This window comes from Dermochelys coriacea, chromosome 4 (genome assembly GCF_009764565.3).
Source record: "Dermochelys coriacea isolate rDerCor1 chromosome 4, rDerCor1.pri.v4, whole genome shotgun sequence".
NCBI lineage: Eukaryota > Metazoa > Chordata > Testudines > Dermochelyidae > Dermochelys > Dermochelys coriacea.
The window spans coordinates 29,484,300-29,506,422 of NC_050071.1; the positions used below are offsets into that span (position 1 = coordinate 29,484,300).

Genomic DNA, 22,123 nt, shown 5'->3' on the forward strand with positions numbered 1-22,123 from the left:
CATGCTGTGCCTCTTCGGTCTGCAGGAATGGATCCCGAACTGCTAACCAGTATGCTCCTCGCTCTGATCAACACATCACGACAGGCAGTGGAGTTATTCCTTAACTACAAAGGCAAGAGGAGTGTGACATAGATCTCGCCACGCATACTAGCTATGACACGAGATTGCTTGTGGCATTTACAGAGGTGCTTACCACAGTGGAACGCTGCTTTTGGTCTTGGGAAACAAGCACTGAGTGGTGGGATCACATTGTCATGCATGTCTGGGATGATGAGCAGTGGCTGCAGAAAATTCGGATGAGGAAAGTCACATTCATGGGACTGTATGATGAGCTCGTCCCAGTCCTGCGGCGCAAGGACACGAGAACGAGAGCTGCCCTTTTGTTGGAGAAGCACGTGGTGATTGCACTGTGGAAGCTGGCTACTCCAGACTGCTACCAATCAGTCACTAACCAGTTCAGAGTGGGAAAGTGGATGGCTTTGCACAAATGGGCTTCCCTAACAGCGGAGGGGTGACAGATAGCATGCACATTCCAATTCTGGCACCAGACTACCTAGCCACCGATTATTAATCACAAAGGATATTTCTCAATGGTTCTCCAGGTGCTTGTGGATCACTGTGGGCTTTTCACAGACATTGATGCAGGCTGGTCCGGAAAGGTACATGACGCACGCATCTTTCAGAACACTGGCCTGTTCAAGAAACTGCAAGCAGGGACTTTCTTCATGGACCAGAAGATCACCGTAGGGAAAGTCAAAATGCCCATTGTGATCCTGGGAGACCCCGCCTACCCCTTAATGCCGTGGCTTATGAAGCCATACACGGGGCAACTTAACAGCAGGAAGGAGCGGTTCAACAACAGGCTGAGCAAATGCAGATTGACTGCTGAGTGTGCTTTTGGCCATTTAAAAGCCTACTGGCGATGCCTCTATGGGAAGCTGGATCTGGCCAATGATAGGCCTATGTTTATAGCTGCGATGCCTCTATGGGAAGCTGGACCTGGCCTATGCTTATAGCTGTATGCTCCATAATATTTGTGAAGAGAAGGGTGAAAGCTTCACTCAGGGCTGGACTGCAGAGTCTCAGCACCTGGAGGCTGAGTTTGAACAGCCAGAGACCAGGGCTATTAGAGAGGCACAGTGTGGGGCCATAAGGATCAGGGATGCCTTGAGGCAGCAATCTGAAGCTGAAAGCCACTAATATTTGTTTCTATGTTCAGGATTGCAGTGCTTGTAATGCTAGGAGGTGATTGGTGCACATGATGCAAGAAGGGACCTTAACATAATTGTATGTTGCTTTGCAATGCTCTTTTTGCTTTCACTTAATAGAATAAAGATTGCTTTCAAACCAACACAATTCTTTTTTTAAAAGACAACAACCGGAGGAAAGTCAAATGAAAAAATACATCAGCAGGGAGGGGGATGGGGGAAGGGAAAGTCCCAGGAAGAGGAGGGGTCCTGGGATGGCTAAAGATTTGAGTACATCCCGGGATCATATCCAACCTTCTCCTCTGGAGTACAATGCAGCTGGTATTGTACTTCAGCAGGGCCAAACTGCAGAGGGATGGGTGTTGAGTGCAGTGGGTAGTGAGAGTCCTCAGTGCTGGACTGTGAGGAGGGATGAGTGGAATGCTGTAGGTAGAGACTGGAGCCAGGAGGTTCATAAGACTGTGTTGGTGGTGTCTGAGGAGCACATGGGAAAGAGTTTTGTGACAGCAGTTGCAGGGGAGGGCGGGCACGGAGCTGCTCAGTTTGAGGAGCTAGTATCGCCTGAAGTGTATCTGCTTGGTGCTCCATAATGATTAAGAGCCACGCTGTGGATTCTTTCTGGCATGCCGCGTTCTCCTTTTGGTCCCTCTTCTTGCTGTCCCACCACTCCTTCAATTCCTGTTTCTCGGTGGCAAAGGACATCAAAACCTCACGCATAAAGTCCTCCTTAGTTCTTCTTGGCCGCCTTCTAGTTCTGTGCAGCCGTTCTGCTGCTGCTAACAAAGAGGGAGGCTGGGATCCCAAGGTAATCTCTGTGAAGTTTAAATGCAACATTTTACAGAAGCAGTATTGTTTGCAACACACACAACACTGATTCAGTGCTTTAAAATACAGCCAGTATTCACACACCTGTCACTAATTGGCTGACCCCAGGCAAGCACACATGAGCCACAAGACCCCCAAAATGGTGAGTAGCTGCCGGGGCAGGGTAAATCACTGCTCCTGGATCCTGCTGTACACTGGGCACGTGGCTCTTGGGGACAGCCAGCACTGTATGGCGGGTGGGCTGATAATCATTCCTGTCCCCACACTTTCCACAGGATGTGATCATTATGGAAGATATCTTGCTCCTGAGAGTGAACAGGGAATCAAGGGAGGGTCTTCTCCAACCCTGCCGCTTCCGCCCTGGCCCCTATGCAGCTCTCCTGTGTGCAGCAATGGTTCCCTGCCCATGACAGCACAGTGGCGTGGGAAAGTTACCATTAATGGGGCAAGAAACAAAGCAGCTCTGCCAAAGAATCTGTGTCAGTGGATTACCCAGTATCTCCACAAGAGTTTCCTGGAGATCTCTGAGGGAGATTCCCGTGAGGTGAGGGAGTTAATCAACAGCCTGTTCCGCCGCTCAGACTAGGCATGAGGTGGGAGACGAACCTGCTTTCTGCAATCCTCCTGCCCTACTACCCCCAACAACTCACATCAGCAATTCCCAAAATCAGATCCACTTACTAGGGGCCCCTCTCCTGTTTGCGCTTTGCCCAGATGCTACTGCTGTGACTGGCTAGGCTCCTCTGGGGTAGAAAAGAGCTCCTGGCTGCATGAATCTCTGGCCTCCGAGTCATCCTCTGCCTCTGGGTCCCCTTCCCCCTCCACATCCTCGTCCAAGATTTCCTCCTCCTGGCTCAGTTCACTCTCGACTGGCATGCAAGCCAACGAAGTATCCACAGGGCCTTTGCAGTGGAGATGGGGTAGCCACCAAATATTGTGTCCAGCTCTTTGTAGAACCGGCCATTCATGGGCACAGCACTGGAACAGCGGTTTGCTTCCCGTGCCTTGTGGTAGGCGTTCCGCAGCTCCTTCACTTTTACCCTACATTGCAATTTGTCCCGGTCATGTTCCCTTTCTATCATGCATCATGAAATCTGTCTGTAAGTATCATAATTCCTACGGCTAGAAAGCAGTTGGGACTGGAGAGCCTCCTCTCCCCAAATGCTGATGAGGTCCAGCAGTTCGGCATTGCTCCAAGCCGGGGGATCCCCTTGTGCATGGAGCAGACATGGCTACCTGGAAAGATGTGCTGAGACCACTGCATGCATCACCGAGCAAACAGGAAGGGGACTTCCAAATTTGCAAAGGCATTTATGGGGTGGGGATGATGGTTGGTCACCTGAGGGCAGGGCAGTCGAGGTCAAACTGAAGACCAGAGAGGTGAGAACAGGCATTGTGGGACACCTCCAGGAGGCCAATTGCAGCGCTGTAATTGCCACGGTGTCTAAACTGGCACCGCAGCGTTGTACCCTTGGTGCAGAAAACTGTACGGCTCGCGTTGGGGTGGTTTTTTTAAAGCACTACAACTGCGCAGTTGCTGCACACTAAGTGGCTTGGCAGTATGTACAACTTGGGAGTTACAGCACAGAAAGCTGCTTTACAGGCAGAAACTTGCCAGTGTAGACAGGGCCTTAGACGCATTGTCATATATTTAAATCTATTTTATGAGCTTTTTCATATATGTTATGCATAATAATAATTACGGCTGTTGATTAATCACAGTTAACTCACGCAATTAACACACAGAAAATGAATCACGATTAAAAAAATTAATTGTGATTAATTGCCATTTTAATCGCTCTGTTAAACAATAGAATACCAATTGAAATTTATAAATATTTTGGATGTTTTTCTACATTTTCATATATATTGTATTCTATAGTTGTAACTGAAATCAAAGTGTATATTCCTTTTGATTACAAATATTTGCACTGTAAAAATGATAAACAAAAGAAATAGTATTTTTCAATTCACCTCATACAAGTACTGTAGTGCAATCTCTTTATTGTGAAAGTGCAATTTACAAATGTAGATTTTTTTGTTGTTACATAACTACACTCAAAACAATGTAAAACTTCAGAGCCTACAAGTCCACTCAGTCCTACTTCTTGTTCAGCCAATTGCTAAGACAAAGAAGTTTGTTTACATTTACAGGAGATAATGCTGCCCTCTTCTTATTTACAATGTCACGAGAAAGAGAGAACAGACATTTGCATGGCACTTTTGTAGCTGGCATTGCAAGGTATTTATGTGCCGGATATGCTAACCATTTGTATACCCCTTCATGCTTCGGCCACCATTCCAGAGGACATGCTTCCATGCTGATGATGCTCGTTAAAAAGATAATGTGTTAATAAATTTTGTGACTGAACTCCTTGGGGGAGAATTGTATATACCCTGCTCTGTTTTACTCGCATTCTGCCATATATTTCATGTTACAGCAGTGTCGGTTGATGACCCAGCACATGTTCATTTTAAGAACACTTTCACTGCAGATTTCACAAAATGCAAAGAAGGTACCAATGTGAGATTTCTAAAGATACCTGCAGCACTCGACCCAAGGTTTAAGAATCTGAAGTGACTTCCAAAATCTGAGAGGGATGAGGAGTGGAGCATGCTTTCAGAAGTCTTGAAAGAGCAACACTCTGATGTGGAAACTACAGAACCCGAACCACCACAAAAGAAAATCAACCTTTTGCTGGTGGCATCCGACTCAGATAATGAACATGAACATGCGTCAGTCTCCACTGCTTTGGACTGTTATAAAGCAGAACACATCATCAGCATGGACACATGTCCCTTGGAATGGTAGTTGAAGCATGAAGGGACATATGAATTTTTAGTGCACTTGGCACGTAAATGTCTAGCGATGCCAGCTACAACAGTGCCATGAGAACACATGTTCTCACTTCCAGGTAATATTGCAAACAAGAAGCAGGCAGCATTATCTTCTGCAAATGTAAACAAACTTGTTTGTCTGAGAGATTGGCTGAACAAGAAGTAGGACTGAGTGGACTCAAAGGCTCTAAAATTTTACATTGTTTTATTTTGGAATGAAGTTTTTTTCATAATTTTACATTTGTAGGTTCAACTTTCACGATAAAGAGATTGCACTACAGTACTTGTATGAGGTGAATTGAAAAATACTATTTCTTCTGGGGTTTTTTACAGTGCAAATACTTGTAATCAAAAATAAATATAGTGAGCACTGAACACTTTGTATTCTGGGTCATAATTGAAATCAATATATTTGAAAATGTAGAAAACATCCAAAATATATAAATAAATAGTATTCTATTATTGTTTAACAGCGAAATTAATTGCGCAATTAATAGCAATTAATTTTTTTAACTGCTTGACAGCCCTAATAATAATAAACAGAGACACAGGAAAAATCAAACACATAAACTTTGATTGAAGTAAATGGAGATACGCTGATTTACATGAGACAAGGATCTGTCTCACAAAAATTATACTTTGTATTCTGTAGATTTAGTTAAGAGGTGGAAGCAAGAGTTATACCAACTAGTACTCAACTCGGGAAACACAATTGTTTGTCCTCTGTTTTGGTGGCTGTTTGGCATGAAGATAAGATGATAGCACATCAGTTCATTTCTGCCATGCTTTACTTTATAATCCATCAGATCTATTTAATAGTATTGTCCACATCAATTTAATCAATTTTTTCTAATAACAACCCATTGGCACTGCATTAAATGATGTATTAGTGTAGTACAGTAGTCTCCAACCTTTTTACGCCCAAGATCACTTTTTGAATTTAAGGGCAAACCAGGATATACCCTGCCCCTTCCCTGAGGTCCTGCCCCTTCCCCGAGGTCCTGCCCCTTCCCCAAAGCCCTGCCCTGCTCACTCCATTCCCCCACCTCCATTGTTCGCTCTCCCCCACCCTCACTTACTTTCACCAGGCTGGGGTTGGGGTTCGGCGGGGGTGTGCAAGCTCTGGGCTGGGGCCGAGGAATTTGTAGAGTGGGAGGGGGCTCTGGGCTGAGCCTGGGGCACGGGATTGGGGTGAAGGAGGGGGTGAGTGGTGCAAGCACTGGGAGGGAGTTTGGGTACAGAGGGGGCTCTGGGCTGGGGCAGAGTGTTGGGGTACAAGAGGGGGTACAGAGTTCTGGCTCTGGGAGAGGCTCAGGGCTGGGGGTTGGAGTGCAGGAGGGGGTATGAGGTGCTGGCTTAGGGAGGAGGCTGGGGGTTGGGGTGTGGCCTCCTGCTGGGCAGCAGTTACCTTGGTCGGCTCCTGGTTGGCGGCACAGCAAGGCTAAGGCAGGCTCCTTGACTGCCCCGGCCCCACGATGCTCTCAGAAGGGGCAAATACGCCCCTGAGGTCCCTGAGGCGGGGCAAGTGGCTTCACGTGCTGTCCCCCTCTGCAAGCACCGTCCTCACAGCTCCCATTGGCCACAGTTCCCAGTTCCCAGGCAATGAGAGCTGCAGGGGCAGTGCTTGCAGACAGGAGCAGTGCGTGCCCGCCCTCAGGGCCGTGCTCGCTGCTTCTGGCTGCCCCACTGCACCGCCAGAGATTGCGATCGACTGGGAGATCCTCTAGGATCGACCGGTAAATCGCGATCGACCAGTTGGTGACCACTAGTTGTTGCAGATAATCTGATCTAGATTATCAAATGAATGCATAAAGCAACAGAGATAGCAGCATATAAAGTTAATAATTACCAACGTATAACGTGTAAGCATCTGAACTACAAAAGATATTACCTTTTCTGAGCCTATGGAAATACTTTGCTATATCACATTCCATACTGTAGTAACTGTTCTTTTAATAATGATAACTGTGTTTCTGTATTTACCTAGTGGTACTGTGTTACTCATAATTAGAGCTATTGTGAATTATTCAGTTCATTGGCAATTCCAGAAGAATCAAAAAATTGTTTCAAGTCAAACCCAATAACAAGTTTTTCAAAACATTCAGACAATTGGCAAGTTGAAAAATTGTTTTGGATCAAACAAAACATTTTTTTGACCCAAAACATGTTTTCTATTTTGAACATGCTTAACACTTAATTTAAAAAAAATAATGAAATTTCTAAGCAAAATGTCATTTTGAACCAATAAATATAAATATTTTATTTCAAAATGAAATGTTATGACTTTTTTGTTTTTTCAACACAAACAATTCAGTGAAATCAACCTGAATTCAAGAAACATTTTGGTGTTGCTAAATCTGCATTTTGTCAATAAAGTTTGGGCTGCAAAATTTCACCCAGCTCTACTCATACTGTTAATTCATGTTGTAGTTGTAATTCATGTTAATTTGTTATTGATGGCTTAGATTTCAGCCACTTTGAGGATTATTGTTATCTGAAGTCTACTAAAAGGTGGGTCACAATTACACGCAACTCTAAACCATTAATAGACCAAGGATGAGGGGTAGCTGCAATGAGAAAAAAAATCTATATTTCTGTCGTATCTTCTGAGGGACCGAAGATGTTTACCTATCTTTTGGGTTCTGTTTTTACTAATATGGATGTATGTTTGAAGTAAAACTGTTGCAACTATTTATTATGAAACTTTTCTAGCTGTGACTAAGAAGAGCTCTCCAGGTTATAATAAGGAGGAAGTGAATAATGCTTTGATGCAAGAACGAAACTGAAGACTGATGCAAACCTTTTTTTCTGTTGTAGTACATCTATATGATATCTGTTGGATTCCTGGCATACTCTAATTTTATTGTATTTGTACTGAAAGAGGCTAATAGGTTTCTCTGGTGTGGGCTACTTTCCATAAACTTATATTGCTTATTGGTTATGGTATTATTATACACTTGGTGTTTGCAGACTTTTCCGTTAATATTTATTCCATTATTTTAGCAAGCATGATGTTCAACAAGATGATAGTCATAAAGACCCAATTCCTCCTTTTTAAAAACTGTTACATTAATTTATTAGTGCTTCTCCAATCCTTTGGTATTGTCTGTCAGCTATCTACATTGTCTCCATTACCATAATATCTGAGCACCTCATAATTTTTAATGTATTTATCCTCTCAACGCTCCTGTGAGGTAGGAAAGTACAGTATTATATCCCTATTTTAGGGATGGAAAACTGAGAAAGGAAGTCTAAGTGACTTGCCCAAGGTCATACAAGATGTTTGTGGCAAAGCAGGGACGTGAACACTGGCTTTTCACCTCCTAAGCTAGTGCCCTAATCACTGGACCATTCTTCCCCTTCTTCTCTTTATGTGAGACCTGAACAAAATCTAAAAATAGATAATCTATTTCTATTTCTCCTATCTTCCACTACAAACATGCAGAGTGAACACACAGTGACACCAGTTTTATCTTCTATTACAGCATTAGAATATATTGTGGTAACTGATAGCACGATGAGCTAAGCATGAATAAATGTAGACGTACTAATAGTGATTGTCGCATGCATCTAAAAACAAACCCGCATAATTTCAAGCCGAATCCTTCCAACTGTGTGTCAATTGTTTGAACTATATCTTTGTGATTTTTACAATGAAGGCTCTTTGAGGCAGGTACTGTTTTATTCTAGGTTTGTACAGTCAAGCACCCTTTTGTCTTAGTAATACCTAGAAAGCTATGGTTTCAAGATATGAAATGTAGTATAAACAATAAAACGTGGAGTAGAATTTTCAGAAACATTTGTAGATCAGATCTAAAATAATCTTCAAGTTCAGACTATTAGCAGAAAATCTTGTTTTGAACTTACTGGACTTCTAGTAGGATACACAAACTTAATATGTCCAGTAATGTAAATACTAAAATCATAGACAGTAATTAAGGCAAACAGTGCATATTTATTAATAATAATTATTATAGTATTAAATATTTTACATTTCTAAAGCACCCATCTCAGTAGTGTCTCAGCACTCTGTAGTATATATTGGGGCGGAGGGAGAAATTAGGATGAAGTTAAGGTTCAGAGCATCCATCAGTAACTAAGGGTAAAAAAATATTTCAAGGATGTATAATAAACCCAGGAAATTCAGAGCTGATGTTACGCTTAGAAGAAATCCAAGCAAGTTAAGGTAAAAAACAGACAGTCAAGGCACCAGAACCACTTTAACTCTTCACAGTAGTAATGTTATGCAATAACCCTGTGATGATCATTATGACATTTTAGTGTTTGTGGACTTAATTTAATATGTCTTTAAAAATCAGAGTAATCTAGATTTTTCCACACTATTCCCCCTCATGGCATCAGAACAGGAAAGAGTTAAGGTTGGTGACATAACTGTGTTTTTTTTATGCAATATTTCTGAATTTCTTTTAAGTATAATCTTATCTTTAAATTTCTTGGGCTTATAATAAACACAAGGTTTGACCACCAGGCCAGCCAGATTTCCCTACAGTTGTGCTTCCACAAGAGAACAAGCAGTGGAGGCACAGATAACAGCCTAATTTCACAGTATGAGTTCCTAGAAGGGAATACGAGTAATACGAAATAACTAGTCAAACTGACCTTTAAATCTGATTCCTGGAAACTCAACTCTTTTGTTCTTGGAACGACTAACTTCAACTCATTTTTGCTCGTTGACTCATGGTAGATCTTTCTTTTTCCCTGGATGTGAATGGTACCTGGGAGGCAACATACAATTTTGTTGTTCTTACTGGCACTACAGAGGTCTGAATTGATCTTCCTCGTTCATTATTGAATTATTTAACAACATAATTTGGCTTTTCTTCTTTATGATGTGGTCTTTCCATCTTCTAAGCCATTTTGGCTAATATTTTAGTTTATAAGGTGCAGTAAATGTTGCTGCTATTTACAGAAAATAAGCTGGACAAATGATGTTAATTTCTATCACTGACATATTCCTCCCCTCTTATGTGATATTATTCTCTCCTTCCATCTCTTCCCTGATTATTCCTTCTCTCACTCTAGATTATTTACCTGATGCACTGACTCGTTGCCATTAGCTTGGACCTCCATTAGAATGCAATAATAGTTATCTTTTGGACTATGGTCACTCAAGAATTAAACACCTGCAATTTAGTGTTACCTGGATACCTATTATTTCAGAAAATGGAAACAATTTAAAAACTGACCGTACTGACAATGAACCACATCCCAATCTCATAGATGTAAATCCACTGACTTCAGTGGTTGTGTTTTGGATTTTCACTATATTACATCAGAATTGGACATTTGCCCCCCGTCCCCCACCCAACAGCAAAACCAACCTCCTGCCAAAACATTAATTTGAAAAACAGCTACACAAACAGTGACAGCAGTAACAGCCCATGGTTCAGTTCTCCATTTTGTCCTTATAGCATGCAGAGAACACTTTAAAATGCTTTTTACTGACACTTTTTTCCCTAACACTATCAATTGACCATTATCTATGAAGCTTTTCAATGGTTCCAGTTTAGGTCCCAGTCCTGCTCCTACTGATTTAAATGGGCCTTTGGCCTTTATTTTGATAAGGTTCAGACCTGGTCCAATGCCTATTGAAATCAGTGAAAAATACCCTTTTGATCAATGGGAGTTGGATTGAGCCCTAAAACCATTTTTAACGGATGGTGCACTTAAGGAGAAATTGGAAACACTACCACCCTTATAGTCTGATATTTCTAACATTTTTCAATTTGTTTCTCTAATTCATATAAAGCATAATAGGGTGGGGGAGTTAAATCATTGTGATTTTGAACACTTTCTAAGCAGGGCATTCAAATTGTATTGCCAGGATAAAGATCTCTGCACGAGGGGGCACATTTCCAAAGTTCCATTCCTTCCGTAGGGTGTTCTTTAAATAATGTGCCCGGCTGAACTCAGGAAATCTGGGCCCCTTTAAAAACCGATCCAAGACACCTGCAGATCTAGAAATGCTTTTGACTTGTTTTCTTTTTCTTCCCCCTGAAGGCCACGACTAATGAACGTTGCTGCCATTAAGGGGCTCTTCCCCAGGGGAGAGAGACATTCATCCAGGTATCAGAGTAGCAGCCGTGTTAGTCTGTATTCGCAAAAAGAAAAGGAGGACTTGTGGCACCTTAGAGACTAACAAATTTATTAGCGCATAAGCTTTCGTGCATCCGATGAAGTGAGCTGTAGCTCACGAAAGCTTATGCTCTAATAAATTTGTTAGTCTCTAAGGTGCCACAAGTGCTCCTTTTCTTTTTGATTCATCCAGGTATACTCCCGCACCTCCCCCCTGCCACAATCGTTCGAATCGGGTCTACACGCTCCGGGGGCCCTCTGTTTGTTCCCTGCGTGCCACAAGCCACCCCTGCAGCTGAAGGGGAGTCCTGGGGTGTGATGGAAAGCAGGACCCGTTTCCAAAGGAGGGCAGCATCCCTTTCGCCGCGGCCGGGCGGTTCGGTGGAGGAAGGCGATTCTAAAATCGCCTTTGGTTTAAAAGGAGGCCAGCGTGCGCCGGACCAAAGCCCGAGCGACGCTACCCGCACCCGGCCCGCGCCCTCTCCCCTTTCCCCGGCGGTGCAGCAGAGCGGGGCGCCACGGCTTGGGGGCCCCGGGCCCTCGCTAGGGCGCCGGCTCCTCAGCTCGAGAGGAGGAAGCAAGGCCCCGCGTCCAGCCTTGGGCGGGAGTTTCACTTCTGCAGCCAGAGCAGGAGCCAAACTTCCCCCAGCGGACGGAGCGGGAGCCGGGCGGGGGGCTGCAGCGACAGGTCGGCGCTTCCGGACCCGGCGGCAGCAGCTGCAGGCTGCGCGAGTGGCGGTGGCTGAAGAGGGGGCGTCTCTGCCGCTGGGGCCCGAGCGACGCTGCCGGCTGAGCGCGCCCCCGGGGCTCCACCTGCCCTGCGGAGAGGGAGGCAACGGGCCGCGCCCCGCGGCGGGACGATGACGAGCCCCTCAGGTGGGTCCGGGCTGCTGCCGGGATGGGGTGGCCGGGCCAGCACTGGGGGGGTGGGAAGCGGGGAGGGAGCCGCAAAACGCCGTGGTCTCTTCCTCCCCCCCCCCCCGCCCACCCCGCCGCCCAGCTTGGCTTCCCTGGCCGGGGGGGGGGGGGTCCTTCCTTGCCCCCGCACCTGGACTGAGAGACGAGCGGGAGGGAGCAAAGGGGCTGGAACTGGGGGGTGCTGCACCGGCTCTTCCTCGAGTCCCCCAGCCCAGGCTGTATCCCACCTGGCGATGCCCTTGGGGCGTGGTGAGCACCGCAGGGGAGACAGGAACCCGCTTCTTTTCATGCCCTCCCGCGACGTGCTGTTGCCCTAAAGCGACACTATTATGAACCCCGAATCCTGCGAATGAAAAATAAAGAGTAGGACCCACCCTACCAAATATTGCCGGGCGCAGGATGATGCTAGAAGAAGAGTGAAAACGTGCGTGCCTGGGGATTTCTTACTTTGCTTCCCTAAGCAAAGGATGTGGAGAGCAAAGCCTACATTTTTATTTTGCAAGGCGTCTAATGGAGGAATGAAAAGGTTCAGACAACTTTTTTTTTTATTTATTTAAAGGGGATTTGTAGTAGAAGACTTTTTTCTTCTTGCCCTGAGGAATAGCTTAGCTGTAGGGACCCTGGCTTACTTACAAAAGAGTAAGTTGTTTCTGTAAACAAAATGAATACAGCTGGTATATGCGCTCTTAAATGGTGAACAATAGTGTGATTATAACCCAGGATTTCTTTAGTGAACTATAATCGTAGACTTGTGGCTTGGAAATATACAACCCCTCCAGTTTGGGGTCCTAACATCATATCTAGCTCAGTACACCCACTTTTAGGCAAAGCAGGTGAGGTAATATCTTTTTTTGGACCAACTTCTGTTGGTAAAAGAGACAAGCTTTCGAGCTACACAGAGCTCTTCTTCAGATTGTATTGAAATGAAAAACAAGGTCAAATGCCCACAAAAACTGGATAGGGTTGCCAGGTTTTTCAACCATAACGCCCCACTTGAAAAGGGACCGTGGTGGCTCTGGTCAGCACCGCCGACGGGGCATTAAAAGTCCGGTCTCTGATGCGAAGGATCTAAGACAGGCTAGTCCCTACCTATCCTGGCACTGCGCTGTGCCCTGGAAGCGGCCAGCAGCAGGTCCGGCTCCTAGGCGGGGGGCCACAGGGCTCCATGCGCTGCCCCCGCCCCAAGCACAGGCTCTGCACTCCCATTGGTCGGGAACCACGGCCAATGGGAGCTGGGGGGGCGGTGCCTGCAGGCAAGAGCAGCCCGTGGAGCCTCCTGTTCCGCCTCCCCCCGCCTGGAAGCCAGACCTGCAGGCCGCTTCCAGGGCCCAGCATGGAGCCAGGACAGTCAGGAAGCCTGCCTTAGCCCTGCTACGCTGCTGACTGGGAGCTGCCCGAGATAAGCCCATGCCCCAACCCCAAACGCCCACCCCCTGCCCCTGCCCTGACCTCCCCCCAAACCCCTCATCCCCAGCCCCACCCCAGAGCTCGCACCCCAGCTGGTGGGGGAGAGCAAGCCATTGAGGGAGGGGGAAATGTAGTGAGCTGGGGGGTGGGACCTTACGGAAGGGGCGGGGCTAGGATGTTTGGTCAACCACTGGACCACAATGAAAGCTCAACTCACCCTTTCACCTTGTATTTCACTTGATTCCCATAAATATTTTGGTTTGGACATTTTAATTGGTTAGTACCATTTCTTTGAGTGTTTTATATGACAAACTAAATTTTACTGAACACTTTACTGAAGAAGACTACCATTATTTTTCATAAGTGTTTAGCACCACAAGCCACACCTATAGCTTTATAGAACTGCTCCCCTCCAAAATATCCATTAATCATATGTTGGTTCAACTTTAAACCTATGTATCATACCAAAAAATACATTTCAAAAGTTATTTAAGGTTGCAAAGTCACGTGCTTGAAAGTTAGGAAAGGCTAGAATTAGGGTAGAATGGACAATATAAATTCTGGTTCCTTGCAACGTGCATTGTCACATACTTTTTAATTAGATAAGCACATGCTATTTTTTCCATCTCATTCAATACACAGGATGGACAGTGTTCAGTGATCAAGGCATCTAATTCAATATTTCTTTTTTCCTCAAAAAGAAAAGGAGTACTTGTGGCACCTTAGAGACTAACAAATTTATTTGAGCATAAGCTTTTTTATGCTCAAATAAATTTGTTAGTCTCTAAGGTGCCACAAGTACTCCTTTTCTTTTTGCGAATACAGACTAACACGGCTGCTACTCTGAAACGTGTCTTTTTTCCTCATAATTCAATTTCTGATCTTCAGCCTTATTTACTACACATCCAAACCCTGCACTGAATATAGAATTATTCATTTTTATGGTCTTTTTTATTAGGGTACATCGCTATGGCATAAAAGTGCCTTACAAAAATTAATGCATTATTATTTCCATTTTATGGAAGGGGAAACTGACACAAAGAACTTAGTAAATTGGGCAGATCCAGGATTAGAATTTAGGACCCCTGGACTCCCAGCCTTAACCATACTGCTCAACTGAGGAAGATACTGAGTATTTACAGTTCCCATTGACTTCAGGTAGAGATGAGTGTTCAGCTGCACTTCTGAAAATGAGGCCCCTGGTGTTTTATATTGGGCACCCAGAAAATGACAAACACACAATTAGTGACCACCTGCCAAAAATTATGCTTAAGTGACTTGCTTGATATCATATAGTCTGTGGCAAAGGTAGGGATCTATTTTCACAACTCTAGGAGACAGAAAAGTATTTTTACCCTCATCTTAGCTATGAGAAAATAGATATGAAGGCCAGAATTTGTAAAAGTGTCGCTATTTTCGGTGCCATGATTGGGCGCTCGCTCTGCATGACACCCAGGACTTTTTTTTTCTTTTTTCCCCAGTGTTTAGGATTTTATAGCACTTTAAGTTCAATACACTAACTGACACTCACAGCCCCCTTATGAGGTACAATAGAACCTCAACGATATGAACATCAGAGTTACGGCCTTACCGATCAACTGGATAGCATGTGGGACTGGAAGTAAGTGGAGACCAAAATGCAAACAAAAAGGCAGCAAATACTGTACTTCAGTGGTCACCAACCGGTTGATTGCGATTGACTTGTCCATCCTAGAGGAAGTCCCAGTCAATCGTGATCTCCGACAGACTTCTTTATGCAAATTCCACTAAACATACTGTACCTACTGTAGATAACGCATTCATGAAATCTGTCTTCACTTATGGGGAGAGGCGGAGGTACGATAATCCACTAATGGTGATGCCATACTTGAGTTATATCTTTTCTCCACATTCATGAAGATAAATGTCATAACAGATAAGCCATTATGTATTCTTTATTTATATAAACTGCACTTCTTGTCTCCCACTTGACAGAAATAAGTCATTAAAATTGATTGTGTTTGAATGGAATGTGTTAATCCTACAGGGGAATCTAGCCAATGACTAGGCTTGGAAACATTTGATTTTTGTATTTCATGAATAACAGAAAACAGCAATATATATCCAGTTTTTTAAATTTTTTAAATTAATTTAAATGTTTGCATTAATAGGGAATAAATAATCCTCAGCGCTTGACTTAATTAAAAATATAATATGTAAAGAGTGAGTTTTAGAGACGATTCAGAAATGATATCACAGTATTTGATAATCGTATAATAATATCTTAATATTTCTTTGAGTATAATGAAATACTAAATTTTTTACAAGATCCTATGGTGTGCATTCACACGTGCACACAATTGTGTTAGACAAAAACCCCTTTTTGTGTATTAAAAATGCCCTTTCTATACATTTTGCTTATTAATGATGAAAACAGTTTGATAGTGTTTTGGATTAAAGGAAAAATCTAGTATTACTGAGATTTAAAGATTGAAATCTAATTATTCCATGCCTAATACTTAAAGGTTGACCATTTCATCTCCATCCAAGATGCTATCCAGCTGCCAGTGTCTTCAAACCACTCCTATTGGCTGGAAACTTAACTTCCTTTTTTATAAAAAAAACATTCAGCATGGTCATGGAAAGGAAAACCTGTTCCATTAAACATTAAAACAACATCCCGATGACCTAAAATATAAAGGACCGAGTTTTTTTCTGCACAAAACTGGCATTAGAGGCTGACATCATGGGTCATTCACAAGCGTGTATCAACAGCTTGATAGGAATGAAAGATAATAGGGAGGGTGGGGATTGACTATGAAGGGCCTTAAAAGTAAATACAAGTAGCATATATTTGATGCAATAGAGAAGGGGGAGTCAGTGGAGGGTTTCAGTGAGAGGGATGACATGGTCAAGGCTATGGACTAGGAAAATTATCTTTGCAGCAGCATTCTGATGGCTATGAGGAGGGCAAGCTTGCATTTCTCAAGGCCAGAGAGAAGAACGTTGCAGTAACTGAGATGCGAGATAATGAAAGCTTGGATGTGAATTTTAGCTGTGTGGCTGATTTGGAAAAGTAGTATGTTAGATGTGATGCAGAAAGAATTGGCACAATTCAGACATAGTCTGGATGTGAGGACCTAGCACAGGGGTGGACAAACTACGGCACGGGGGCCAAATCCGGCCCTTCAGACATTTTAATCTGGCCCTCAAGCTCCTGCTGGGGAGTGGGGTCGGGGGCTTGCCCCGCTCTGTGCATGCCATGGTTTCGCACGGCTCCCACAAGCAGCGGCATGTCTCCCCTCCGGCTCTAATGCCTAGGGGCATCCAGGGAGCTCCACTCCCTTCCCCCGCCCCAAGTGCTGCGCCTGCAGCTCCCATTGGCCTGGAACCACAGCCAATGGGAGATGCAGGGATGGCACCTGCAGATGGGGCAGTGTGCAGAGCTGCCTGGCCACGCCTCCACATAGGAGGTGGAGGGGAGGACATGCTGCTGTTTCTGAGAGCTGCTTGATCTAAGCAGCACCCAGAGCCTGCACCCCTGCCCCCCTCCCATGCCCCAACCCCCTGCCCCAGTCCTGATCCCTTTCCTGCCCTCTGAACTCCTTGGTCCCAGCCCGGCACACCCTCCTGCACCCCAACCCCTCATCCCCATCCCAGAGCCCTCACCCTCCTGCACCCCAAGCACCAATTTCATGAGCATTCATGGCCTGCCATACAATTTCCATACCCAGATGTGGCCCTTAGGCCAAAAAGTTTGCCCGCCCCTGACCTAGCGAGAGGTCTGAGTTGAAGATGAATCACAGTGTTTCCTTTTCTTGCAATTTTTTCATAAGTCTTGTGATATTTGGTGTGTCTCTTAAAGTCCTAATTTCTGGAGTCATTTGGTTTATGTAAAAATCTCAGTTTTTGTCAGAAAACAGTAAGTTTCAGTCTCAATGGTTTGTGGACAAAAACTTGAAAATGTGAATCCTAAAGGGTTAAGTATCAGAAGGCAAATACAAAGAACCCAGATTTTATTATTTTGAAAAATCCGGTGTGTTTTAAAGCCAGTCTTACAATTTTGAAAATCTTGATTTATGATTTTTGAATGCATGGGGTTGCATATACTGGCATCATAAACTTCGAACAGAAACAAAGGGGGGATGTTTATGTTGCATATACTGGCATCATAAACTTCGAACAGAAACAAAGGGGGGATGTTTACAAAGATATTTGAAAAACATTTCTGAAAATCTGCCCTCCCATAATGATTTTTCTTTGTAACTTGCAGTTGAAAAAAGTAATTTCTTTCAGAACTGAACTCGTCCAAAGCAGTTTCCTTTCCTTCTCTGAACTCTTATTCCTCTCTCCTGTCTCTGGGTGCATGGTCATCTCATATGCTCACTGAAGTTTAAAATAAGCAGTAGATTATACACATCTGAGTTTCATTGGCAGTGAAAAATTATGTCACTGAAGCCACAGTACAGGCCAAAGAAAGGGCAACCGTCTCAATTTCTAAAAGGAGGAGCATCTGTGTCCAGGGGGATGGGAATTACAGTATAAACACAGTTCTTCTGCTCTCTTGTCTCTGTTTCTCTTGGTGCTGGTCTCTGAGTACCTGGTAAGCTTACATACTCCTCTATTTTTACACGTGCAGTAAAAAAACAACCAAACAAAATTTAGAACATTTGAACATAGTGCTACAGTAGGCAGTTCTAGGTTAGAATTTATATCTGCATAGGGGACCCATTAATTTCTGATTATATTACTAGATAATTGTTTAATGTAAAAGTAGTAACTGATTTTAAATGACAGGTTTCAGAGTAGCAGCTGTGTTAGTCTGTATCCGCAAAAAGAACAGGAGTACTTGTGGCACCTTAGAGACTAACAAATTTATTTGAGCATAAGCTTTCGTGGGCTACAGCCCACTTCATCGGGTGCATAAGTACTTGCATAAAACAAATCCACATTTGAAATATTCAAAATAGCCATGCAGTTAAGAAGGGAAAACAAATACTGAGATCTGAAAGTCAAATAGAGATTCATATTATTTCCTAAGACAATATGGATCCTTATTTACCATCTGATACCTCCCTATTTAGAAATGAAACAAAGCTCTCTAATTATTCATAAAGTCTGATTTACACTTCCATTGGTTCTGATATTTAAGGGCAAGCTAATTTTAGATTTTTTTTTTAAAAAAAGGCATAGTTATGCAGTTCTGCAAAGTTTCTGAGACTCCGTATAATCTTAAAAAAAATCAAGACATACTGTATATAACATGAATATGAAGTGAGCTGTAGCTCACGAAAGCTTATGCTCAAATAAATTTGTTAGTCTCTAAGGTGCTACAAGTACTCCTTTTCTTTTTGCGAATACAGACTAACACGGCTGCTACTCTGAAACCTGTATATAACATGGTATGTGAATATAATTTAAGAGTGCATAGCTGAGTTTGGAAAGCACCCTTTTTGCTCTTAGATCACATGGTTAGCAGCTGTAACTGACTTGAAACTTTATACAAGTACTTATTAATAGCAAGAATTTGTGGCTTTGATTCTCTCCTTATTAAAAGTTGGAGTCATTTTCATTACATGGCCAAATACCAAATACTGACTTCTTATGTTTAACCATGTAATGAATACCATCAAAGAACCAAATTGTATAAACTGTATTTTAGCAGTGCTAAGAAATAATTTTCATGATAAAATAACTCAGAGCATCCGTAGGAACTCTTACATAGTTATCTGCTGGATATAATCTACGTAAATATAAGCACACAATAATAATTGTATTACTTTCGTCATTCAATAATTACATACAATATTAGCACTCGATATAAGTATGGATTAATAGCACTGTAATACTAAAGTAAGCAATAATCTGAATTTTCTCTTACATGGTATGTTTTAATCTTTAATATAGTTTAAAAATAAAGCCTTTTAAACAGATATTTGCTTTTTTTACACTCTCTTCATAATAGTATGTCTGTACCTCACAAACAAAAAGAAACCAGATAGGTACTTAAATGAAGTGGACAGACTTTCAAAAAGTGCTCAGTACACCGTAGCTGCTGAGCTCTTTTGAAAATCTGGTCCAGAGAGTTTAAGGCCAAATTTTTCACGTGTCCACTTGTTCTGTGTGCCAAGCCTTGGACACCCTGGGCCCAATCTTCAGACGTGCTAACCAACCATTGCCCCCATTAACTTCAAATGGAGTTGTGGGTCCTTCTAAAAATCAGGCCCAAGATGTCTGACCTGGCTAAAAAAGGGTTGTGAGGGGGAAGGACAATAAGTGGCCACTCTGGATTCCAAGTTTGAGTTGACTTTTTATTAAATAAATAAAATAAATAAGTTAGAGCACAAGCCCAAAGGGCTGACTCCTGAAAGACTGCCACCTTTGCCTTTCTTTTCTTTCATTCAGATTCCCATCTCTTATAATGGAAACAGAGAGAAAAGGACCTTTGTTTAGTTTGTTTTGCTTAGAGAACCCCGCATATACTATGAACTCAGAGGGGGGACATTATAAACAACTTGAAGTAGGATCTGGTGGGGACTCAGGAGAGCCCCTAACTTTCCCACATTTTGAAATGCTGAAAACTTGTTAATATTCATGTAGGCATGAAATGTGTGCTTGCTGCATAATGAGATTGAAACACTGGTGCACAAAACAGCTTATACCAGTGTAACAAATTGTCTTGAACAAACATTACGTAAGTATAAAAAAAACCCCAAATATTTTAATTGGCGAAATGAAAAATTGGAACATTTCAGGCATCCTGAAAAAATAGTTATCAGGATACTATAACACTATGTGAAAAACTATGACGGTTTAAAAAAAGAAATGACAGCCTTACCTAAATGATTTGTCCGAAATTACACAGGAAGCACGTGACAGCTAAGAAGAGGACCTAGAATTCCAGTGCAGCGTCTTATTCAGGAGACCATAATTTCTACAGATAATAAATTAGAATACAAACATACGTTGTAAAAATCATTCAGGGATTTTACCACTCCTTGAATTTCTGGGCAGCATCCTGACACAGTGGCCATGATTGTGATCCCTTAGGTAGTGCCTATATAACATGCCCGGTGAAGGCATGAGGCTAGGGTGGAGGTGGCTCTGTGAGGGAGCCACATTGTACTTCTCCAGTGGTAATGCACTGGCTAATCACCTCCAAGCTGGGCTCATGGAAGGAGTGCATTTGCTTTAGGATTATTGCCTCTGGGGTCTTTAACTGGGTGGTTGTGTCTTCATGTTGCTGCCTGCTGTGGTGTGCAGCTTAATGCTACAGCTGAGCTGTCATAAATATAAAGGGAAGGGTAAACACCTTTAAAATCCCTCCTGGCCAGAGGAAAAATCCTTTCACCTGTAAAGGGTTAAGAAGCTAGGATAACCTTGCTGGCACCTGACCACAATGACCAATGAGGAGACAAGATACTTTCAAAGCTGAAGGGGGGAGAAACAGAGGGTCTGTGTGATGCTTTTGCCAGGGACAGATCCGGAATGGAGTCTTAGAATTTAGTAAGTAATCTAGCTAGATATGCGTTAGATTATGATTTCTTTAAATGGCTGAGAAATTAGACTGTGCTGAATAGAATGAATATTCTTGTCTTTATGTCTTTCTTGTAACTTAAGGTTTTGCCTAGAGGGATTCTCTATGTTTTGAATCTAAATTACCCTGTAAGGTATTTACCATCCTGATTTTACAGAGGTGATTCTTTTTACCTTTTCTTATATTAAAATTCTTCTTGTAAGAAACTGAAACTTTCATTGTTCTTAAGATCCAAGGGTTTGGTCTGTGGTCACCTATGCAAATTGGTGAGGATTTTTATCAAGCCTTCCCCAGGCAGGGGGGGTGCAAGGTTTTAGTGAGGATTTTTGGGGGAAAGACGTTTCCAAACAACTCTTTCTCAAAAAATAAATCCGGATGTTTGGTGGTGGCAGTGGAAGTCCAAGGGCAAAGGGTAAAATAGTTTGTACCTTGGGGAAGTTTTAACCTAAGCTGGTAAAAATAAGCTTAGGAAGTTTTCATGCAGGTCCCCACATCTGTACCCTAGAGTTCAGAGTGGGGAAGGAACCTTGACATGAGCTCTATAGTTTGTACCAAATAAAGACCCAGACATTAATACTTGAAATTAGTTGTTGGTAAATGGTACTTTAAAAATAAAGAAAACAAACCAAGAAAACCTCATAAAAACTCAGCTCATTGATGATCTGTCTATATTTTAAACACTTACCCAGTAGCATTTAACATATTCTGTGTACTGGTGAGGGGACATTATGTGAATGCTCACAAAGAAACAGGGTTAGGGACTGTGGAATCTGTAACTTTTTTTTCCTTACTTAAACAACAGAGTCAGTTCAGACAGTTGTACCAAATCTGCATAACTTTGGAGGAAGTAAACATAAGTTTGGAGGAAGTAAACACCATCTAGCAAACAACAAACCAATATTAACATTAGCCAAGAACACTAACAATCTTTCTTATACCCAAACAAAGACATAAAGCAGAAAACACTGAGCACCCCCCCCACGTTCTTTGTATCTGTCTGTTTACATCCATGATCCTGCAAACACTTACACATGGCACTCTATGCCTATGGGTAATCGCCTTAGGTTCCTTGGTGCAGGGACTGTGTGTACTTCTGTGTCTAGTACAGAGCAAACACCGAGGTAGGCACAAATAAGTCATGATAGCTCCACTTGCTGGATATTTGTATATTTTATTCCACAGAAATAATCCTGAATATCAGTATATCCAGCATTCAGCTTGAGCGCTCCATGGAATGGAGGAAGGTTAGCTGGTGGATCCAATAGTAATAGTACTCAAGTTGATTGCTAGTTAGTCAAAGGTAAATGTTTGAAAA

At 42.9% G+C, this 22,123-nt stretch overlaps 1 protein-coding gene across 2 annotated transcripts in view; it reads left to right on the forward strand.

Moving 5' to 3' along the window:
* Positions 1-11,417: 11,417 nt before the first annotated feature.
* The window catches only part of BANK1 (B cell scaffold protein with ankyrin repeats 1), a 284,727-nt gene continuing 274,021 nt past the window's right edge, over positions 11,418-22,123 (forward strand). For both annotated transcript variants that reach the window (XM_038401089.2, XM_043513193.1), the window contains exon 1: positions 11,418-11,843. In XM_038401089.2, coding sequence (XP_038257017.1) covers positions 11,828-11,843 — 16 coding nt within the window. In that variant the 5' untranslated portion in view covers positions 11,418-11,827. The remainder of the gene's footprint in view (positions 11,844-22,123) is intronic.